General features: G+C 36.5%; 2 protein-coding genes across 4 annotated transcripts; one reads left to right on the top strand and one right to left on the bottom strand.

Annotated features, from left to right (window-relative positions):
* The first annotated feature begins 12,183 nt into the window (after nt 1-12,183).
* Nucleotides 12,184-17,830, top strand: LOC119078065 (eukaryotic translation initiation factor 2 subunit 3-like). Of its 3 annotated transcripts, XM_037185504.1 has the most exons (5): nt 12,184-12,396; nt 12,799-12,973; nt 16,446-16,900; nt 16,974-17,629; nt 17,693-17,830. In XM_037185504.1, the coding sequence occupies exons 1-5, from the start codon at nt 12,337-12,339 to the stop codon at nt 17,772-17,774; spliced, it is 1,428 nt and encodes a 475-aa protein (XP_037041399.1). In that variant the 5' UTR covers nt 12,184-12,336; the 3' UTR covers nt 17,775-17,830. The 3 variants fall into 3 exon arrangements, with proteins under 3 accessions (XP_037041399.1, XP_037041398.1, XP_037041397.1); XM_037185503.1 differs by lacking the exons at nt 16,446-16,900; nt 16,974-17,629; nt 17,693-17,830 and adding exons at nt 14,250-14,264; nt 14,304-16,144 and having other exon boundaries at nt 12,211-12,396; XM_037185502.1 differs by lacking the exons at nt 16,446-16,900; nt 16,974-17,629; nt 17,693-17,830 and adding an exon at nt 14,250-16,144 and having other exon boundaries at nt 12,211-12,396.
* Nucleotides 17,831-18,191: 361 nt separating this feature from the next.
* Nucleotides 18,192-19,251, bottom strand: LOC119078094 (ATP synthase subunit O, mitochondrial). The gene is made up of 3 exons (XM_037185559.1): nt 19,135-19,251; nt 18,517-18,963; nt 18,192-18,451 (listed from the first exon to the last, which is right to left on the bottom strand). Exons 1-3 carry the CDS (start codon nt 19,162-19,164, stop codon nt 18,296-18,298), a joined length of 633 nt encoding a protein of 210 aa, XP_037041454.1. The 5' UTR covers nt 19,165-19,251; the 3' UTR covers nt 18,192-18,295.
* Nucleotides 19,252-21,816: the final 2,565 nt, after the last annotated feature.

Here is a 21,816-nt window from a genome sequence, read left to right as displayed (position 1 = left end):
AGGAAACCAAATTTCGTAAAATAAAGTTTTCTCGCTTCCGAAAAACGGCGAAACTACCGTTTCTAAGGAAAAACCGATAATTAGAGCAATGAAAAATATGATAAGAAATCCGATGTATCCTTGAAGTTTGTGCTTGAAAAGTACGTAGCCATAATCATCGCGAATCGAAAATTCACAAATTCGATTCAATAAATCAAGAATTTCACTTTGCTGCCAAATCAAAATCCATAACTTAATTGCGAAAACCGCTGCTGCGATTGATATTTCTGTTAAGAATATGGTCTTGTCTTTATTTTCATTTTTTATTGCTCCAACGAAAAACGATGCGACAAAAACACAGGAATAAATGCAATAAAATATCTTGGTTCTGAATTCTCTGACTGTGGGCTTATCACCCCGATGCCAACAGCCGATGAGATAAAAGAAAGAAATTATCAGTGCCACTACTTTATGAATTTTAATGCAATGCATCGTTGACCTGTGGTAGTCTTGTACACCTTTGAAAGCACAAGAAATACTAAACCCAAAGAATTCCATTGGACGAGTGATATTTTCTTCAGATACAAAAATGAATTTACAAATTACAAGTCTCCCATGTTAGATGTCATATCATTTGCTGCGAGTCTTTAATCATTTTGTCAATGTTCCCACATCATCGGAAAACGTCTATTTCTTCATTTCTCGGTGCTTTTCCATCTAAATGTTTTTTGCTTAATGTGGTGAATCAGCCAGATGTGAAAGTATTCCATATAAATGATTTATATATATATACTTTATAGAAATGCATTTAAAATGGAAATAATCGGGGAAATAGAAAAGCAAATACAAGAAAAACGTCACTCAAGTGCAATGTTCAAATTGGACACTTTACAAGTTTTGAAGCGTTAGTATTCGTCTCATTTGATCAAACACCAAAGCAGGGCCAATTTCCAATTTTCCAAATCAAGGTTTTTGTTGTGAGAAAACCGTAGCCGAAATATACCTAACGAGATCCTAACCACCACAGCACTGCTACTAGCACGAACATAGAAAATATTCGAAGGCTGATGAAATCACAGAAGGCACTGCGTTTCTGTTATACAGATAGATTACTTCTTTTCGTTGTGTGAGTTAAAACATACAATACAAACAATCCTAAGCAGTAGCTCGTATCTCTATTGTAATCGACCAATGGCACAAAACTTTATTTTACCTGGAAAACATACTAATTTCAGGGGAAGCGTTATCTAACATGCAGAACAAACACCAAAACAAACAAACAGAACATAATTACTCTTTCCTTTCCCATGGTTCGCGTGAAGCGAACGTGGAGACAAAATGCTGTTTCGACCTCCGGATACAGTGGCGGTCAGAGGTTAGCGTGGTCTAACCATCTTCAGTCGTTTCCACTGGTCCGTTACACGAGACAGCAGTACACTTTCAGTTGAACGAATTTCGAAAGTTTACAAGAGCAAGTTCATCTTCTGATGGAAAATCACACAAATCTAACCGATTGAATCCACGCGTTTAGTGGTATGGTAGAAAGCGCTGCAAAAAAAAGCTCGAATACGATATTTCAAATTTTTGTATGGGAATTCACATTGAAGCGTTGACATCTCCGTTGTTTTTGAAGAATAAGAGCCAGATCTTTTATGGAGTTTTATCGATTGGCATACTCATTTGTGCAAAATGTTGAGGAAAAATTTTCTTTCTATCATACCACTAAACACGAGGATTTTTTTTTTCGCTCAGGATGTGACACATTTAAATTTCAAACTATAAATTGCGCCCTTCCTACATTAACGATATACAGACCAGGGACTATTTCTAGGAAAACATTTTCCAATATTATTCCAAATTTTCATAAGTTTTGCGTAAAAAAATTTGGGAAAATTTGAAGAAAATTTGGGAAATTCTCAGCCAACCTCATCTAGTGTGACAAAGTCACTTTATCTAGTGTTTTTGCTGGCTTATTAACATGTAACTCATACTCTTTTCCAACAATTCCAAACTATCGTCGTATATGCAGAGAAACTTTTCAAAAAGTGTAAAAAAAATGGCAGAGAAAAAATAGTGTCGTAAATAACAAACTTATTATACTTCACTCCATATATCTTCCATATTTTATTAGGTCTGTGTTGTCGATGTCACACACGTTGAATTTATTGTTTCTTATTTTATTTTCATTAGAAATATGAGTAAAAAAAATAACAAAGGAAAATGTTTGTTGAAATAAAAACTTTCCAAGAATAAATAAAAAAAAAGAAATTTTCCTTTTTCTTTTCGCGTCACTAGATACCTACCATAGAATTTCACATTCATTTGAGATAGGTAAGACTGTATCTGCTGTGTGTATGTATAACCAACAACATGCCGAAGATTTCGATTTTCAAAAATAAAATTGACAAATTGCATCAAGTCTACCCTCCACTTCCTGGTTTAAAAGTCCTGTATATAAACCGGAAAGTGGAAGAAGCAATAAAAAAATGTAAATTGCAAATCACGGATTTCCATTCATGCAAACGTCACGTTGTGTTGAAAGGGTGCGGTTGTACAAGATGTGTCAAAGGAACTTTTGTGTTGGAACATGTGAATGAAAACAAATTTCTGAAAAGATTTTGTTTTTGTTTTGTTTTGTCGATGAACTTTGAGACGAAAATCGAAATTGATTTAATGTCAACATGCAAAGACATATGTGTAGCGAAAGTGTGGGCTTTGGTAAAATATTGTGAAATCGTAGACGAGGTATTCAGGACTCAGGTATAAAGTTAAGTTATTAAGGTGGGATGATTTAGTCTGTTGTTGTCGATAGAATAAGCAAATTCGAGGGGGTGGGCTTAGAAATTTGAAAAGAAATGTTCATTAATATGTAGAGTAGTAAAGTCAAGCATTGTTATATCTGTCTACTAATACAGTTATTGAGTCTGTTACTTCATTTGTACACAAAATCTTTTACTTCATTTGTTGTTCCATACTCGACCAAATAACATTGCTTGTATTTGTAATTGATGTCATTAAGATCTTTTAAAGTCAAAGACTGATAGTTATGTGTTACATTTAGATCTTTATGCCGCTTTCACCTTATGTATACATTAGCCCAATCCCTGTCAGCATTTCACGGAGCTGATAAACTTACCTGACAGTATGCTATCTATTTTTGATAATTTGATTCCTTAAAGTTCCTAGAAATTCTAAAATTCCTTATAAAATCCTAAATCTAGGAAGTGCTCGACAAGTGGAAGAATTTCATGAGGTTCATGTTCGCCAGAATTAATGAAATGCACTATCTTCAATTATTTTGGCTCGATAAATAATCGAAAATATTTGAAATTGTGACGAAGACGTAATAAATATTTTTACGTTATGGCAGTGCCGGTTTTTTAACGTTGCGATTTGGCAACGGACTAAATGCAACATCAGGACTCACCCACAGCGCAAGGCTAGTAACAACTCTGTGAAAAATGCCTATTTTAAAGACTCAATAGTTGTTACTAGCCTTGCGCTGTGGGTGAGTCCTAATGTTGCATTTAGTCCGTTGCCAAATCGCAACGTTAAAAAACCGGCACTGCCATAACGTAATGAGTCCGTTGCCAAATCGCAACGTTAAAAAACCGGCACTGCCATAACGTAATAATACCATGAATTTGTCACTTATTTGACAGATCTAAATTGCCGAAAATTAGTGATAGACCTCTTACATTTTGCGTTAAATTATGTAAATCGATTTGTTGATTCTGACTTTTAACGATTTACTAGATTTGATTGCGATCTCAGAACCGCCTCAATACGAACGGTGAGGAAATAGTGGCCTAAGAGATGGTTTTGATGTCCTATTTTTGAGAATTTGATTCCTAAAAGTTACTAGAATTCCGAAAGTTTCGTAAAATTCCTAAAAAATTCCAAAATCAAATTCTCAAAAATAGGCCATGCAGTTCAGATCTTTGCTGTCTGTGATATTGACTCTTCGGGTCTATAATGCGTCGAATCAACGCACTTCAAGCATGAGCGTTACTCTAAATAGTGTACTGAAACTTGACATGTAACTGTAAAACAATGTAACAAAAACAATTTCATACAAAATAGCACTCTATTTGACAGCTGTCGACTATGATCACTTTTGCTTAAAGTGCGTTGGTCGAATGGAAGAAATCAAAAGAAAAACGCCACTGTTATTTGACAGTTGTCATCTTAAAACTTACGAATCGTATAGATCTCTTTGTTTAGTGAAACTGATGACGGAAACGTGAGGAATGGTGGGGAAAAGTGTGCAAACTAATCGAAACCAACTTTACAATTTCACATAGTAATGAATAAGTGAGTGCGTCCAATTCTTTGAAATGAATGCAAATGAACTAAATACGGGGAATTCCCTTAGAAGCGAAGTTGGTTGTCATTTGTTTACACACAAAATCGAACCGTCGATCGTCACGCCAGCAGTCATTTTAGTGATCTATGTATTGGAGGCTAACTAATTCCTGGAGAATTTGTGGTATTGAAGTAAAGTTCTTATCGGTGTAACGACTATTTCGTTGAACTGTTTTATTCGGAATGAAGAATGTTTTATATTACAAAATTCAGTTAGGTTACTTGATCCTATGATCGACTACTATAATTTAGAACGAATGCCAAAATGGTAACTCTCAGTCTTTGACTCCAACACACCCCCTCAAAGATTAAGATATTTTAAAGTCATCAAATCCACGAAGTTTAATCGCTTTCGTCAACTTGGTGTACTTCAAACAGTTTGAACATTTTGTTCCTCCCCATCCATCATCTACGTAATCGGCTTTCTCGTTTGATTGCAGATTGCAGATTGTAACGCATGGATCCAGGTTTCTTTGCTTTGGATCGTCTGATTGGAATGCCTTTTATGAACTCAGTGTTTTTTGTGTGTTTGCATTTCTCAGCTATCATTGCATGTTTCGTTTTGTTTGAATGACCAGCAGGAATCCCAAATTTCGATTGATTAGCCGGATTAAGATCAACTGATTTCACGATGTTCAATTTGTAAAGATCGTGTCTTTGAATGGATCCCGATGCAATGACTTCACCATCATCTTCGTGTATGAAGCATTTATTGTCTTCAAAATAGACTTTGAAACCAAGTTTTGTCAATTTTCTCACAGATAGCAAATTGTTTTCCAGTTCCGGTACATATTGAACATTTTTCATCAAAATTAGCTGTATTCGACCGTCGCCATTGATACATTCCAAGAATCCGTTCCCTACACCTGACGATAAGGTTACTCTGCCATCTGGCAATGCGACCGGATACTTCTTTTCCATGTTCATGTTGGTGAAAAATTTCGGATTGTTACTTATGTGACTTGTAGTTCCTGAGTCGATGAACCACTCATCAGAATTTCGCACACGCTCTGTAGGTTCTAGTTTACTTGTTTTCACCATAAAGCATTTGTATTTGAGTTTTGTTTCTTCATTATCAGATTCATCCGAGCTGTTCACAACAACTTTCTTTGCTTGTTGTTTCGCCTTCGATTGTTCCAAATGATCTTCCGATTTCTCCATTTTGTCCTTCGATTTTTCAAAATAATCGCTTCGTAATTGTTTGAAGTGATAGCAATCACGTAGGATGTGTCCTGACTTGTCGCAGAAATGGCAAGTGAATTCTACTTTTCCTTTTGTAATTTTCAACGCACTTTCCATTTGACTCGATGATAATGAATTCGCTTCATTAACGTTACTTCGCTTATACTCGTTGATGAGCTTCCCTTTCACCATTTCGAGAGTCAAATCGGCTTCGTTGCGGCTTTCCAGTGCAGTTATCAATGTGTTGTAGCTGTCCGGTAGACTACATAGTAATAACGCCACCACTAAATGATCGGCCAATTTTTCGCCCAATGCTTCCAATTGATTTACCAGATCCAACATTGTGTTTACATGTTCCTCCATATTACCACTAGTTGACATTTGCATTCGACATAACCGCTTCAATAGAAAGATTTTGTTTGTCAATGTCGATTTTTCATGATATGCTTTCAGAGCGTTCCAAGCTCCAGCAGCAGTTGCCTCTTTTCGGATATGACATAATTGATTGTCTTCCACCATCAAACCGATTCTCGCTCTAGCTTTCCCTTCTCGTTTTAACCAATCGGCGTTTGGATTAGCTGGTCGCGCTTCGGAGATTATATCCCATAAATCTTTATCGATTAACAACAATTCCATTTTAAATTTCCATGTTTGGTAGTTACTTCCGTTTAACTTCGAAAATTGTAGCTTTTCCATTTTTGATTCGAATAATTTTCCGATGAAAAATCTTTATTCACGATTCACCATTCAGCGATCCTGGGCCCATAACCTATTGGAGGCTAACTAATTCCTGGAGAATTTGTGGTATTGAAGTAAAGTTCTTATCGGTGTAACGACTATTTCGTTGAACTGTTTTATTCGGAATGAAGAATGTTTTATATTACAAAATTCAGTTAGGTTACTTGATCCTATGATCGACTACTATAATTTAGAACGAATGCCAAAATGGTAACTCTCAGTCTTTGACTCCAATACTATGGACCAGCCTTAGCATTAAGGTGACAACTGTCAAGTTATTCTTAAATTCACGAGAATTGGCGCACATGAAAAATAAATAGTCATTTACATCACAAGGACAAAGTCCGAAAGTACTTTTAAGTGTGATGTATTGAGTTTCGTATACCGAAAATAGGGAAACTGTCAATTCGAATTAAACTTTCTCCCCTCAAATTGACAATTTTTATTTTCGGTTCTCTTAGGGCTTTTTAAGTGAATATATTTTTAGACATTGGAATATACATATACGAAGTAAGGCAGAAATGAAGCTGTCTGCCAGCCATTTCATTCATACTGGACGTATGTTGACAAATAATTTTTTTTTGTCTCAAACAAAACATAGGTACGTCCTTCATACAATTTATGTTTAAAATCGTTTGAATTTTAAACAAGCATGCAAAAATTGCTACAAACTAAAAATCCAAATTTTTATCATTTTCCATTCATTTTCGTTCATAACAAATCACAAAAAAAAAGAACAAGTTTAAACAAACAAATAACTCTGAAAAATGGCAATTTTTTTTATCATCACTTTACACAAAGCTCGAAGGGCATCACAGTGAATGACAATGCCATAAATTCGGAAAATTTATATCACTTTTCAAACTTTAACAGCACCATGAAAAATGAAAACTATTTTCATGTATCATCGTGCCAAGAATGTTCGCATTCGCGGACGGATTTTGATTTAACCAGACATATAATATTTTGAAGTTCGGATGACAATGTTATTGTGGCAATGGGCTTATATCAGGTTGGATAGGGTATGAGACGGTGATTAGTTTTGAATTTTAAAATAGTTTGTTTGAACGGTATGATCAATTATTTCCCGCTAAAGCTTCTTGAAACTACAGCCTCTGGGTGCCTTTTGAACGCAAAATTCACGCAAAATGAACAAACTTCCAATTCAAGAACACAAATTTCCAAGATCAGGTTTGGACTCGCTATATGGGTAATAGGATTTCTCTCGAAGAGCACTTGCCTTTTTTACCTAAAATGCCAAGAAGAAAGTTCGCCATATAAGTAGAACGCCCAACACGGCTTCTTCTTGACTAATCGACTTCTTGAAAATATTTAATGAAACGAAAATCTTAAACGGCAACTCGGACAAGGAATTGCTTGTAATTCTTGCCTTAACTAAGTTAACATGGCCATTTGGCTGGTCTCTCTTGTATAAATAGAAATATATAACCAAAACCCTCCGCCACCTCCTTTTAAAGGTATACGCACATACGGTTTTTGATTGTATTATCATCGCAAGCAGATATGGTTTTCTGTATACAATCCAACCAAAACATGGATTCGATATCCTCTCAAAATATCAATTTTTCATGGTTCTGATTATACAATAACCGAAAATTGATAGGAAAAATTTCCTTTCGGAGAAAAAAGTATGGTCTCGCACGATACATTTTATAGCAAAATCATAAAATTTATCTCATTCATTTATGTAAAGATATCATTTTTGCATGCTATTGCTATAAGAATATACCGTAGATGTGGTCATCCACCAAAAAGGACATTCAATTTATTTGGCAGAAGCTCTGGTCAAGCAAACAATTCTTATTTTCGTAAATATAAGGGTGACACACATTTATGGAAAAATATTCGACTATCGGACCGAAGGTTGGTAATTTTTTAGAAATGATATCCTGTTAGCAACGTCAATCAAATTTACCCAAATTCGATGATTGATGAATGATGTTAAAAAGGGAACACATAGGCGTCGAACACATATACAATGAATGGAGCGTCACTGGTATGGTTAATTACACTGGTCGATATCGTTATCTTGACTAAAAAAGGTTAAAGTTAGGCCACCAAATTCCATTATCTCTTCATTAATCTCATGGGTTTTCGCGTAAAGGAAACATTTGATATGATGCGATTCCGTGCTGTGCGTTGGCTTGAAAGGAAAAAAAAGTAATGGAAAAAATGTGTTGATGGTTCTGGTTAATCAGGAAAATAATTTTGTTTGAGCCCACATGAATTGTTGATTGAATTCATTACGTTTTAGTTTAGGGGGTAGTTCAAGATGTGGTTCTGGAATAAATGTATGAATGAGGAGTAAAGATCGGAACAGATCACTTTTATCTGATCTGAATCTGAAAAAAGACAATCTGAAATTTTCAGATTCAGTTCAGATTGATTTCAATTTGATCTGATCTGATCTGAAAATTTCAGATAGTCTTTTTTCAGATTCAGATCAGATCAGATTTTTTTTCAGATCGATTTCAGATTTGATCATTAAAACGTGTTCTGAGTTAATTTTACTGATTGAATATCACCGGTTTCAGAGTTAAGAAATTCGAAGTAACTTTATTTCTTGTCTGTACACTTTATTTGTATTTCGCAATGTTTTAGACAAAAAGTTATAAAATGTTCCTAGCTAAATAAAAGCGAATTCAGGAGTATGATTTTAAGGGAATTTCCTGAATTATTTTCGTCAATCTACATGGGCTCTCTCAGTTTTCACGAAATGTTTCGACTGATAATTGTTTGCGAGTTCATAAGAAAACTTTTTTGTTCTGGCACTTCATAAATTTTAATGGTAAAATATTTCGCAAAAATAAGTTTTCTCCATACATTTTCAAAGAGCGCTAGAAAATTAAAAAAAAAATTGTTGCGTACCGTTTGGTTTTTATTTTTCATCGACGAGGAACATTATTTTAAGCAAAAAATTGTTCCACGGTATGCCTCAAAACATTTTTTTTGATCGTTAGTATCAAACACCAAATTGCTTAAAAAATGTGCACTAAGTCAGGAATATAAAAAAACCAAAAAGTTTTGAGGCATACAGTGCAACAAGTTTTTGCTTAGAACATTAGTTCCTCGTCATTTTCATTTTCTGACGCTCCTTGAAAATGTATGGAGGAAACTTATGTTTGTCCAGTATTATAAGAATTTACCGTTAAATTTATGAAGTGAAAGAACAAAATCATTTTCTTATGAACTCACAAACAATTATCCGTCGAAACATTTCGTGTGCATCAACTTTTTATTTAGATCTCATTCAAGCTCACCGTGTGAGCACACATGTCGTACGGACGAGAATCATCAAATGCGGTAACTTTTTAAATAATAGTGATTTTAGAGGGATTTGAAATAATGGTAATACTCGTAGTTAGCGGAAGTGTGGAAAATAAATATAATTCTTAATGCAAACCCGACTAGGAATTTCAATAATATTTTGTGATATTAGTGTCTTGTTTCGATGAAGTTTTTGAGGATTTTTATTTGTAGAAAAAGTATCAACACAATTCAGATGGCTTTCAGTTATCTGAAAAAAAGTTTCAGATTTCAGATCAACTCAGATTCATATCGAATCTGATCTGAAATTTTCAGATTAGTGATTTTCAGATTCAGATCGGATTTGATCTGAAAATTTTCAGATCAATCTGAAAATAATTCAGATCAATCTGATCTGTTCCGAGCTCTAATGAGGAGTGTGACGTGACGACTAAAATGTGTACGTAAAATGTAAGGAGTTTTTCGGCTTTAAAGTTTTATATATTTCAAGGATTTATTGCGTCCACCATTTGCACCATAGAAAATACTGGCAGATGAATTAATTTGCCCCCGTGAAATATAGAAAAGGGCTCGCGGAAGAGTGTCGGCAATAAAAACTACAAATTTGGTAGGTCAGTTGCAGTGAGGAGCGGCTCTAAACATACAATACGTAATAACAACAATCCTACTAGTCTGCCCTACAATGCATGAAAACCTTAGTGTAATACTTGTTTTCCACTTACCAAAAAAGAACTCCGTATTACAGATAAACTTGAATTTTTTCAATTTTTGCTTGTTAACTTGACAGTTTGCTCTCTCATGGCTCTTTCACTGAGTACTTTTTGTTGAGTGGAAACCATACTTAAAGGAGATTGCACGATTTTGTGAGAGAATTGCGTAAGTTTCGTCTCTCAAAATCTTGCATCTCTTTCGCAACAAGTTTTTTAATGCAAAGCGAAAGGTATTTATTTCACCGCACTTTCAATGATTGACGCTGTCGGCAAGTCGGTCATTTTTGTCACTTCATTAAGCAAAATTTTCAAAAACTATTTTGATTTTTAAATTTCGCAGCTCAAAAGACCGATTTGAAGGCAGTGCCAAACTATACATTCATAGAGTGCCATCGCAGCGGCAGTGACGATAACAAATTCCACAATCTATTATCCCGTTTAACATAGTGACAATTTTTGTGTTGACAATTTTTGTGCTTTTTTGAAATTCGTTCAATTTTTCGTTGCTATGATTGCTATACAAATATTTGTGCCATCACGAATATTTAGGCTGATAAAATTTTTTTAGTTCGGTTCAGTTTTTACAATAGCTTTTCATCGAAGATCTCAACTAAACTCTAACTTTCTTTTCGACGTAAAAGCGTTTTGTTGGTTCCTAGGGAATTCATCCTTTTACGAAATGTAACGTAAAGTAGTTTACTTCGTCCCCACAGAATTCATTTTCACATTTTCACTTCACTAACATTTTCTTACAAAATTATCTACTTGTGCATGTATTTCGAGTGCTGTCACTTTTTTATTTCAACATTTCTTATTTCAACTTTCTTTGGGGCTGTAACACCCCACTTATCAAATACACAACTTGGAACCTCGGAAGTAATATACTATTATGTGTTGTAGGGCAGTAATGTGCAAGGTTCTGAAAGAACAGGTTAAGACAGCTACGAAACACATATTTTGACAAATGGACAAATTTTCGAGGGGTGACTCACTTCTCGATTAAATGGTATTAAATGGATTTAATGGATTAAATGGAATAAAAAATGGATTAAATGGATTAAATAGGAAAAAAGTTCATTTTACCAAATACTGTAAAAGTCTTAAAAACTGCTGATTTTGATCGAACCACGTACTACAACTCATACTACAATGTTAAAAAGCGAAAAAATCCACTTTTAGGAGTTTTTGGTGTAAAGTGGATTAAATGGATTAAATGGATTAAATAAATTTAATACCATTTTTAACAAAAAAAAATCCTGTACTTAAACGAGCTGGGGATCGTGCAAATCTATTTTTCGCAATTACTTTACAAATTTTTCAGGTGGGTAGCCTAATTATTTCGGTAAAACTAAAATTTTTTTTTGGATTAAATGGATTAAATGGATTTAATGGATTAAATGGATTAAATGGAAGTGCATCACCCCTCGCAAATTTTGTTAAACACACTCATTATTGGAGATTGTGTGAAAAGTAAATAATAAATTTTCTTCGTAAAACCTATTTTGGTTGCCTAAAATAAGCTTGTTCGCAACGAACCAAAAGGAAGTGAATGAATGCTTCTGGCCGACATTAGGCCGCACCTGTCTTGAACATACTTTCGTTGGCCGTGTACACACACATGCATGTATGTTGATACCAAATATTCAAACCTCGTCCACTATACTTTTCAATATTTTACCATCTCTTCTCCATTTGAGCCCTAGAAGAAAGTTAAGATTTTCAAGTTGTCACAGTGGGAGTAAATAAATAATCCAAATGTTGTTCATTTTCATTCGACATGTGAAGCTCATCATTGGCAATGCATGTGGATGAATAAAGTGAATTAAATTGTGAGTTCTTATTTCCCGCCTATAATTTCAAATTCAAATGATTTCAGATGAATAACTTTTATTCATTCCGGCATTCCGTGTGCATATGAAACGCACTCATTTCTGGCGAACGAAGCGAATAAATGACATGCAAAGAGTGTGGTCAATAAAGTCAAAGTACCGATGACGGATCGACCTTTTTTTAATTGAATTTACTTGTATGGCTTTCGTATAATCTTAAATTTGTGAATAAACAAAGAAAAACAATGTCAGAAGCTCAGCAAGTAGGCAACAGCAATTTGCAAAAGCAAGACTTAGCCCTATTGGTAAGTGGATTGGAGAAACGATGATTGTATTGCAATTTCTGCCGAAATGAGAGCGACATTTTTTTTAAAGAGATGCATCCCGCCTTCACGTGGCATTATTTGTTGAATTTTCGCCTTAAATTGAACTTTTTAAATGCCAATTCGCGCCCATTTCATTCACTTTACAAATGTAGTTATGTTTACGGTGCCTGTAACGCAAAAAGCATCAAAGATTTTTAATTTGTTTCGGATGATGCAATGCTGGTGACAACAACGACACATAACCTTAAAGTTTCTAATTGACACAATTTGTAACCATCCAACTGATTTACTGCATGAAACATTGAAACCTATGTCCCGCTAACACCGCTATTCAATATGCATTCATGACTAAATTATGAATCATCGTCCATTTCCATTTAGGATGTAACCAAATTGCATCCATTGTCTCCTGAAGTCATTTCACGACAAGCGACGGTAAACTTGGGCACAATCGGACATGTAGCTCATGGTAAATCAACGATTGTCAAAGCTATATCGGGAGTTCATACCGTTCGTTTCAAGAACGAATTGGAGAGGAACATTACAATCAAATTGGGTAAGTTTTTGTGTTTGTTGTTAACATGTAGAGGCTCTCGTTTTTCCAACTAAACTCTAAAACGTTACTACTTTGAAGCGATAATATGGTCAATTCTGTCCCGTACCTTGTCCCCGCAGTTTTTAAATTTTGATGAAAATACAAAATTTGGGTCAGTTAGGTCCGGACCGGCCTAGCCAGCAGCATTGTTATATAGATTAGGAACGACTTCAACATTTTTGTATAGGTCTCCCGAAGGGCTGATAGGTTGCCAGTTCGGTCCTGGCGTTAGTACCAGTACATTTTTTGTCCGCATTGCCTGAGTGTGTTTTGTTGATTGTAGATCGTGACTCATCTGTCGGCTGGAGTCGTTCAAGTAAATTTTTGAAACTTTCTTTACATTTTTGAGGATTTATCGACGGTTACATCAGCGCATACTATGGAGGTACTGACGTAACAATTGCAGAAATTCATGAAATCGATTCGACAAAACGGGAGTTAACTGAATTATTTTGCAATGATTGAAGTGATCGAATTTTGTCTTTTGAAAGGACCGATTGTATGCATTGTGCCTCAGTTTCTCATAAGGTTACAAAGGTGAAGAAGATACGAGGATTTGTTCTTTTGACTTTTAACGCTACGACTGTCAAGTAATGACCGGAATTTTACAAAATAAAATTTTCATTGAAGGGAGTGACTTGCCAAACAAGCAAAATTTACTTGGATTTTTGTGATCCTTCGTATTATCGGGCATACAAACCGTGAGTCCCTATAAGGGACTGGTATGCACACAGCATCTCGGTCTCCAAGGGAAACGCAAGCGAAAAGAGAAACAAGAAAGTCAAAATGGTCAGGTAATAGCACAGGGGATGTGAAAGATTATCTTTCGAGTTTGAAGTGTTGCTGCTTGCTCTGAATCAGCTAAAATAGTTTTCTTCTCCGCTGAGTCAGTGTTACGACCTACAATAATTAACCCAATTGTTTTTTTAGCCAAAACATGGTCGTGTCCGTTGGTTTAATTTTTTTTACGATCACCATCCAGACCCTTAAAAATCGCTTCATCATTCCAAACAACACCTTGTTACTGTCGATAAGAGAATCCTACCTAGGTCGCTAATGTAAAATGTCTTAGTGACCTACGTAATTCACACTGTCATTAAAATTCGGTTCGCCCACAAATTGTACAAAAACTCATTAAATAAGATGCCGATTGATCTTCTCCTCTTTAGTTATTTTGTTTTCTTTTTATTATTTCTGATTGTCATCAATCTATCATTCGGCATCTTATTTATTGCAGGAGAGAAGGATAAGAATACTATTCCGGCCGACGATAACAAATCCAATTCGTCCCATGACCGAGACAATGTACACAACAACGGTTCGGTGATAATTTCGAAAACTAATTGCGAGAAAAATTCAATGACCAAACAAGTGCGTAAACAATTGACCATGCTGGACTACTGTAAATCGGCCAAGTCAAATCAAACAAATGAAAGTGCACCGCCGCCCAGTGCAGAGAACCATCAGACGACGGAAACAATGTCCACATCACTAAAAGCTTTAGCGTCAACTGACGAAACGTCCGTAGACAACGGAACCGGTAGAGAATCACCCGCAATGTCATCTATAAATGCAGTTAAGTCGCGAAAGCGAACTCACGTAAAACTTGGCTCAGCTTCACCGGTTGAAGTTCCGACTAAGTTGCAAAAAAAGCAACAGAATCATCGAAGCTCAATAGATAATAAAAGGAAAATTGTAAAGGCATCGTCTCGACAGTCACTCAACAAGAAACCTGGCAAAAATGGATTGACCAAAGACTTACCAGTTAAAGAACAAGAAGAAGGAGAGGAGGGTACCTATGCTGTTGAGAAAGTGATTGGTATCGATGCTATCGACAACATTGCCCACTTTCATATTAAGTGGAAAGGTTACTCAGCTTCAGAGAACACATGGGAACCACTGTCAAATCTCAGCAATTGTGCCGCCCTCATAACGAAATTCTTGATCAATGAAATTGAAGCCAGACATACAGCCATCGACGCTATGTTGCTGGAGTTGAATGCGGAGAACAAAGACGTTTTGACTGACGAAGAGGCACTTCAAAAGCTGAAACATTTCGATTCAATCTTTGTGATGACACAGGTGGTGTTATTAGCAATACTTAAAGATGGCAATGATAACGACACGTACATTGCGCTTCACAACAAATTGAAAGAAAGCCCTGACACCATTTTGCTGCCATTTTTGAATAGACGTAACGAGCAGTTGAAAGATCTGGAACAGTGGCAGAATGATATCAACAAATGGGACAAGTCCAGTCAAATAACGGTCGAGAATAATGTGGATTTCGAGATGGCACCCAGCACATTCAAATACATAAACGACTGTGTTGCCGGCGAAGGTGTGACAATACTTGACGATCCATTGATTGGATGCGAGTGTCAAAATGGTTGCTCGTTGAAATCGAATTGCTGTGGAAAGCAGCTGGGCTCCGAATACGCATACACATCGGTTCGATCCATTCGACTTCCGCAGGGTAACGCCGTTTTCGAATGCAACAAACTGTGCAAATGCGGACCGGAATGTACGAATCGTGTGGTGCAGCAGGGCCGAAAACATTCACTCACAATATTCAAGACATCGAACGGCCGTGGATGGGGCGTCCGTACCGATCGAGTCATAGCGAAGGGCCAGTACATATGCGAATATGTTGGCGAAATAATAACGAACAAAGAGGCCGAAGCTCGTGGACACATTTACGATGCCGAGAAGAGAACGTACCTGTTCGATCTGGACTGTAACAGCATCGTGGAGAACAAGGAAAATTTGTATACCATTGACGCGTGCAGAATGGGTAATGTGTCGCGAATGATCAATCATTCCTGTGATCCGAACATCGGGACGTGGTCGGTGTGGATCAATTGCTTGGATTTGGATATACCGAAGATATGTTTCTATGCTCTGAGGCGAATCGAGGCTGGCGAGGAGCTGTCGTTCGACTACTTGAATTTTTCGGTTCACAATGTTGACGATCAAAAGAATGACGAGCAGTCGCTGCTAAATGTGAAAACCAATTTTGAGTGTAAATGTAATTCGGCGAAGTGTAGGAAATATATTTTCGATCCGAGCTTGTTGAATCCTGTGAACTAGAATGACATTTTCATCGAAGAAATAAATTCCGATGCGAACGTTAAATATGATGAGTTTCAGTCAATCCCTTTCGCAGCGAAGGTCTTTGGTTCTTATTGAGGATTCTTAAACATTAATCTATCATTTGTCCCTTGAATGCCGATGTCGACAATTTATAGACTCTCTATGCTCCCTCGAGGAGTAAGACGACAGATGATTATGATGTCCCCTAAATGACATATTGCATCGTCTGTGTGTTATCACTGTAGCAAGGTCTCCTCCATGGTCTCTTCCAAACTAATCCTCGAAAAATATAATGCTCCCTGTATCCCTATTACAACCGTTACTGCCTTCTTCCATACAGGTTATGCGAATGCCAAAATATTCAAATGCGACAATCCAAAGTGTCCGCGTCCAGTTTGTTATACATCTGGTGGATCCAGCAAAGACGATAGCTTTCCCTGCTATCGACCATCGTGTACCGGCCGCTTCCAGTTGGTACGTCATGTCAGTTTTGTCGATTGCCCCGGTCACGACATTCTTATGGCCACTATGTTGAACGGTGCCGCTGTTATGGACGCCGCATTTTTATTGATTGCTGGCAATGAGTCGTGTCCGCAGCCACAAACTTCCGAGCATTTAGCCGCCATTGAGATCATGAAATTGAAGCACATTTTGATTCTGCAAAATAAGATCGATTTGGTGAAAGAGACGCAGGCTAAGGATCAGTACGATCAAATTGTGAAGTTCGTCCAGGGAACCGTAGCTGAGGGCGCTCCGATTATACCGATTTCAGCTCAGCTGAAGTATAACATTGAGGTAATTACGACAGCCAGCCAATCCTCCTCTCACTATGCAAAAATTCACATCTCATTTTCGATTGCCGTTACAGGTCCTGTGCGAGTATATAACCAAGAAAATACCAATTCCTCAACGTAATTTCACCGCTCCGCCACGACTAATTGTCATCCGTTCATTCGATGTGAATAAACCAGGTTGCGAAGTGAACGATTTGAAGGGCGGCGTTGCTGGTGGTTCTATTCTTCGCGGTGTGCTCAAAGTCGGCCAAGAAATCGAAGTACGACCGGGTCTCGTCAGCAAAGATGCTGAAGGAAAACTGACGTGTCGTCCGATTTTCTCAAAAATTGTCTCACTGTTCACCGAACAAAATGAACTTCAATTCGCCGTGCCAGGCGGTCTAATTGGTGTGGGAACAAAGATCGAACCGACTCTATGCCGTGCCGATCGTTTGGTTGGCCAGGTTTTGGGTGCCGTCGGAGCACTACCGGACATTTACATTGAACTGGAAGTTTCGTACTATTTGCTGAAACGATTGCTCGGCGTACGTACGGAAGGCGACAAGAAAGCTGCAAAGGTGCAGAAATTGTCGAAAAACGAAATATTGCTGGTAAATATCGGTTCGTTGAGCACTGGCGGCCGGGTTGTGGCAACTCGTGCCGATTTGGCTAAAATTGCATTAACGAATCCAGTATGTACGGAAGTTGGCGAGAAAATCGCCCTGAGTCGACGTGTTGAAAAGCATTGGAGGTAATTGGATGACTTGGGACAACGAAATGCGAATTTTCTAATGGAAAAATAAATATTTTTCAGATTGATTGGATGGGGTCAAATTCGCAGCGGTGCCACGATTCAACCGTCAGTTCCAGAAGATCGATCTGCACCTGTCAAATAACATGATACTTCTGTGGAACAGATTAATTCGTTATGAAATAAATGACACTAATGAAACGCATAGTTTTTCAATGCTGACTGAAAGTGGGGCGTTCCAGTTAAGCAGATTCGTGTACAGTGATCAGTGTTCACACATCAATGGTCACTCCGGGAATTTTTCTTTCTTTAAACAATGGGAATCATTGATAAATCCCAACATGTTAGGCAGGAAATGAACTTTGGATGTCTTGATATTTGATTCCAATTATTGACTCAGCACCGGATTGGCTACGTGAAGCTTCAGCCAAAAATTAATTTTTTTAATAATTTTACCGCAGAGCTGAATGTTAAAACACACGGTCCATCGTCCAATCTGTATCAGCAGTTCACCTATTGTGGGTCACCGCCACTTACTTCAATGGAAACACTGACTACGCTGTCGTTAGTTGTAATTTCATTTATTTTGGAAATTGTTTCCTAATCCGCAATCTACTACAGCGTTCGGATTGAATTTTAACTCGAATTAGCATTAAATGTTGAAATCTAAGCAGTAGCTCCAATCAGGTCTGTGTACTTCTTGACCTTGGTGGCGATGCTCATATCAACATACTTATCGGCAATCGACACAACCATTCCACCGATGATGGATGGATCAACCTTAGATGTCAACAGAATCGTCTCGTTCGATTTGATGAATTTCTGTTAGAACATTCGCTCCGTTAAGTTACTATGCAATGTTGACAGTGCAGCAAAGTTATATTTACCTTGAGCGCATCTTCCAAGCTCTTTTTCTGGCCGGCTTCCAATGGTTTGGCTGTGGTCACTTCGCACACAACTTCGCCACGATGTGCAGCCATAATAGTTTTGAAAGCCGCAATGACACCGTCTAATTTCTTCATACGACCATTCTCAGCCAACAATGACAATAAATTGCTGGTTGCTGATGAATAATTGATTTTTGCACTTGCATCCTTCAAACTATTCGCCAGCACTTTGCGATTGATGATTGGACTGGTCATCGCTTCTCGCAAGTTTACATTTTTACGCATCTCAGCTTGTAGGTGCGACAGTTCGGATTCCACCTTCTCGATTTGCTTCAACTTAGTTGCGGCAGAGTATAGAGCCGTTGCATATCTGCCTTCCAGACCGAATAATTGAATTGGTGGCTTTACAGGCTTTCCAGCTGGGGCAGCCGAGCTGAGTGTTCGTACCTTTGGGATAACGGAACAGATTCGTTTAATCAATGAAAATTTCGCGCATTACATAATCTGTCAAATGATAGGCAAGAGAATCGACCGAAACATCCATTCTTTTACCCATTGAATCGATGCTGTGTATGGAAACGATAAAACTCAAAGATGGATCAGTGGATTTTTACTTACAAAAAAGGATAACTTGGTGCTTGCAGCCATAGTAAATACAATTTTTCCACCTTTTTTCCCGATAGAATGTGACTTTTGGATACGATGTCAAGTAATGGTAGAAGTGTCAGCTAAAGTGGCTAAGAGTCAAACCACATCGAAACTTTTTGTCGTGAAGTGACAGTTTTGACATTGACATTTTTGACGTTGTCATTTTTGCCATCTGAAAAATTTCGTCATAACCTCAATTTAAAACGTGAACTGAACACAAAACTTGTCTTAAAATAATTAATTTTGAATAATATTACAGTATTATCGTAAATATTACAATAAGGATACGATAACACTGTAATATTATTCAAAATTAATTGTTTAAAGACAAGTTTTATGTTCAGTTCACGTTTTCAATTGAGGTTATGACAAAAATTTTCAGATGTCAATAATGACAACGTCAAAAATGTCAATGTCAAAACTGTCACTTCACGACAAAAAGTTTCGATGTGGTTTGATTCTAAAATCACGGCGTAGCGAAGAAAATTTAACTTGAGAGAACGACGTTGATGAAATTTTCCAACTAAATCGAATGCATTCAATAAAGGGCGCGAAATTTGAATTTTATACATTACTGCCGGTCAACGATAGTCGAATGCATTAATAGTCTCAAGAACTACGACACATTGAAAAATCCCTGATGAATGTTTGTTTTCATTTTATAATATTCGGGAGTGGAAAAGGTGAAATTCGAAGTTGAATTGAAACTAATGGGACGAAACCGAGGACGAAACAGTGATCTTAGGTACTCTACGGGAATGACGTCACTTTGACTTACAGTTCTTGGGTTGTTGAAACTTGACTAAGACCGAAAGTTCCAAGGTATATTCATATATGGGCGGAGTTAATGCCATATTTAACATAATCAGATGTGCAGTGGCACGAAAGATCGCTATGAACGTCATCTCTCCCTTTCTTTAAAAACACAAAATTTCTTAGAAACTTAGGCCATCTGTTTTGTGATAGGCACAACATTTTGTGAAATACAAGTAAATCATAGTCAACCCATACCTCTGCTCAAAGTTCTGAAGAAATATTCATATAAAGTTTTATACAAACCCTATTGGCGCCACAGAAAAATTTTGATGCCACCGTCTTTGTGATCAACTCGAAAGTGTCTTAGCCTGTCCTTTCAGAACGTTTTTGGAGTTTCGAGATTCGAGTATCAATTTTTATGATTTCTTTTTTTGTTACAGTCTAAACATTGTAAATGTCCCACTGTCAGATTTTTCTTGAGAATTTCATTGTGTCATTGCGAATTCACAATGACATTTTCAAATGTTAAAGATTGTCCATTTATTTATTTATTTTAGTTCAGATAATTCAATCATCATAAATTATGATTCATAATAAATCATTAAACATTGATCACTTCAACGTAAAAGTAAACAACATTTACCATTACAGTGACGGACTTTCAAATTTGTGCACTCCAGGGGTAACAGCTAAAAGAACAATACAAAAACAGCTGTTGCACATGAGGTATTCAAATTTGAAAGTCCGTAACAGTACACATTATCTAAATATCCCCTCGTTTGTTTTGAAATTAATTAAGAAAATTATTTTAGGTGGAACTGCTGTCAAATTTCATCCATCGAGACATAATCTCATTAATATTTATTTGAAAAACGATTTCTGCGGATGCAATGATGTTAGTTCGGCTAGTGAAAATTCGTGTTTACATTTATTTAGAACATACCAGGACCAGGGCGAGGGGTGACGCACTTCCATTTAATCCATTTAATCCATTAAATCCATTAAATCCATTTAATCCAAAAAAATTTTTTTAGTTTTACCGAAATAATTAGGCTACCGACCTGAAAAATTTGTAAAGTAATTGCGAAAAATAGATTTGCACGATCCCCAGCTCGTTTAAGTACTCGTGAGGTATAGGAAATTTTTTTTTTGTTAAAAATGGTATTAAATTTATTTAATCCATTTAATCCATTTAATCCACTTTACACCAAAAACTCCTAAAAGTGGATTTTTTCGCTTTTTAACATTGTAGTATGAGTTGTAGTACGTGGTTCGATCAAAATCAACAATTTTTAAGACTTTTACAGTATTTGGTAAAATGAACTTTTTTCCTATTTAATCCATTTAATACAATTTTTATTCCATTTAATCCATTAAATCCATTTAATCCATTTAATCCATTTAATCTATTTAATACCATTTAATCCATTTAATCCATTTAATCTAGAAGTGAGTTACCCCTCGGACCAGGGCTAATTTTAAGGAATTAAAATTCCCGAAAATTCCTTCTTTTTTTTTGTTCGTGAATCTTAAGAAAGATCATTCCGAATTGTTTGACGGGCTTATAATATGGTAGAATACATCTTAAAAATCCAGAAGTTGTTCAATATGTGGCTTTGGAAGTAAATAAGTCAGAAAATGACTAAAAAATTGAGGAATTTTATGGAAATAATTCCTTAAAATAGGCCCTGACTCATATTCTGATAGAACAACTGTGACGTCACTAGTGGCTCGCTTATATGTAAATAACTAACATAAAAAACGAAAACAATAACAAATGCATATTCTAAGGTAAACATCTACTAGCACGAGCTAAAAATTCCGTAAAAATGTGAGTATTTTTCCGAGCTTTCATAAATATTTTTTTTAACAGTGTGCTGTGACATGGATACATAC

Source organism: Bradysia coprophila, unplaced genomic scaffold (assembly GCF_014529535.1).
Source record: "Bradysia coprophila strain Holo2 unplaced genomic scaffold, BU_Bcop_v1 contig_24, whole genome shotgun sequence".
Lineage (NCBI taxonomy): Eukaryota > Metazoa > Arthropoda > Insecta > Diptera > Sciaridae > Bradysia > Bradysia coprophila.
This window is presented reverse-complemented; position numbering and strand designations above follow the sequence as displayed.

What these genes read in the sequence shown, in the direction of transcription:
- LOC119078065 (XM_037185502.1), top strand. Translation starts at nt 12,337, where the DNA reads ATGTCAGAAGCTCAGCAAGTAGGCAACAGCAATTTGCAAAAGCAAGAC. An exon ending in AGCAAGACTTAGCCCTATTG is followed by an intron (nt 12,397 to 12,798) that starts GTAAGTGGATTG and finishes ATTTCCATTTAG; the next exon opens with GATGTAACCAAATTGCATCC. An exon ending in GAACATTACAATCAAATTGG is followed by an intron (nt 12,974 to 14,249) that starts GTAAGTTTTTGT and finishes TATTTATTGCAG; the next exon opens with GAGAGAAGGATAAGAATACT.
- LOC119078094 (XM_037185559.1), bottom strand. Translation starts at nt 19,164, where the DNA reads ATGGCTGCAAGCACCAAGTTATCCTTTTTT. An exon ending in GCACCAAGTTATCCTTTTTT is followed by an intron (nt 18,964 to 19,134) that starts GTAAGTAAAAAT and finishes GTTATCCCAAAG; the next exon opens with GTACGAACACTCAGCTCGGC. An exon ending in GCTTGGAAGATGCGCTCAAG is followed by an intron (nt 18,452 to 18,516) that starts GTAAATATAACT and finishes ATGTTCTAACAG; the next exon opens with AAATTCATCAAATCGAACGA.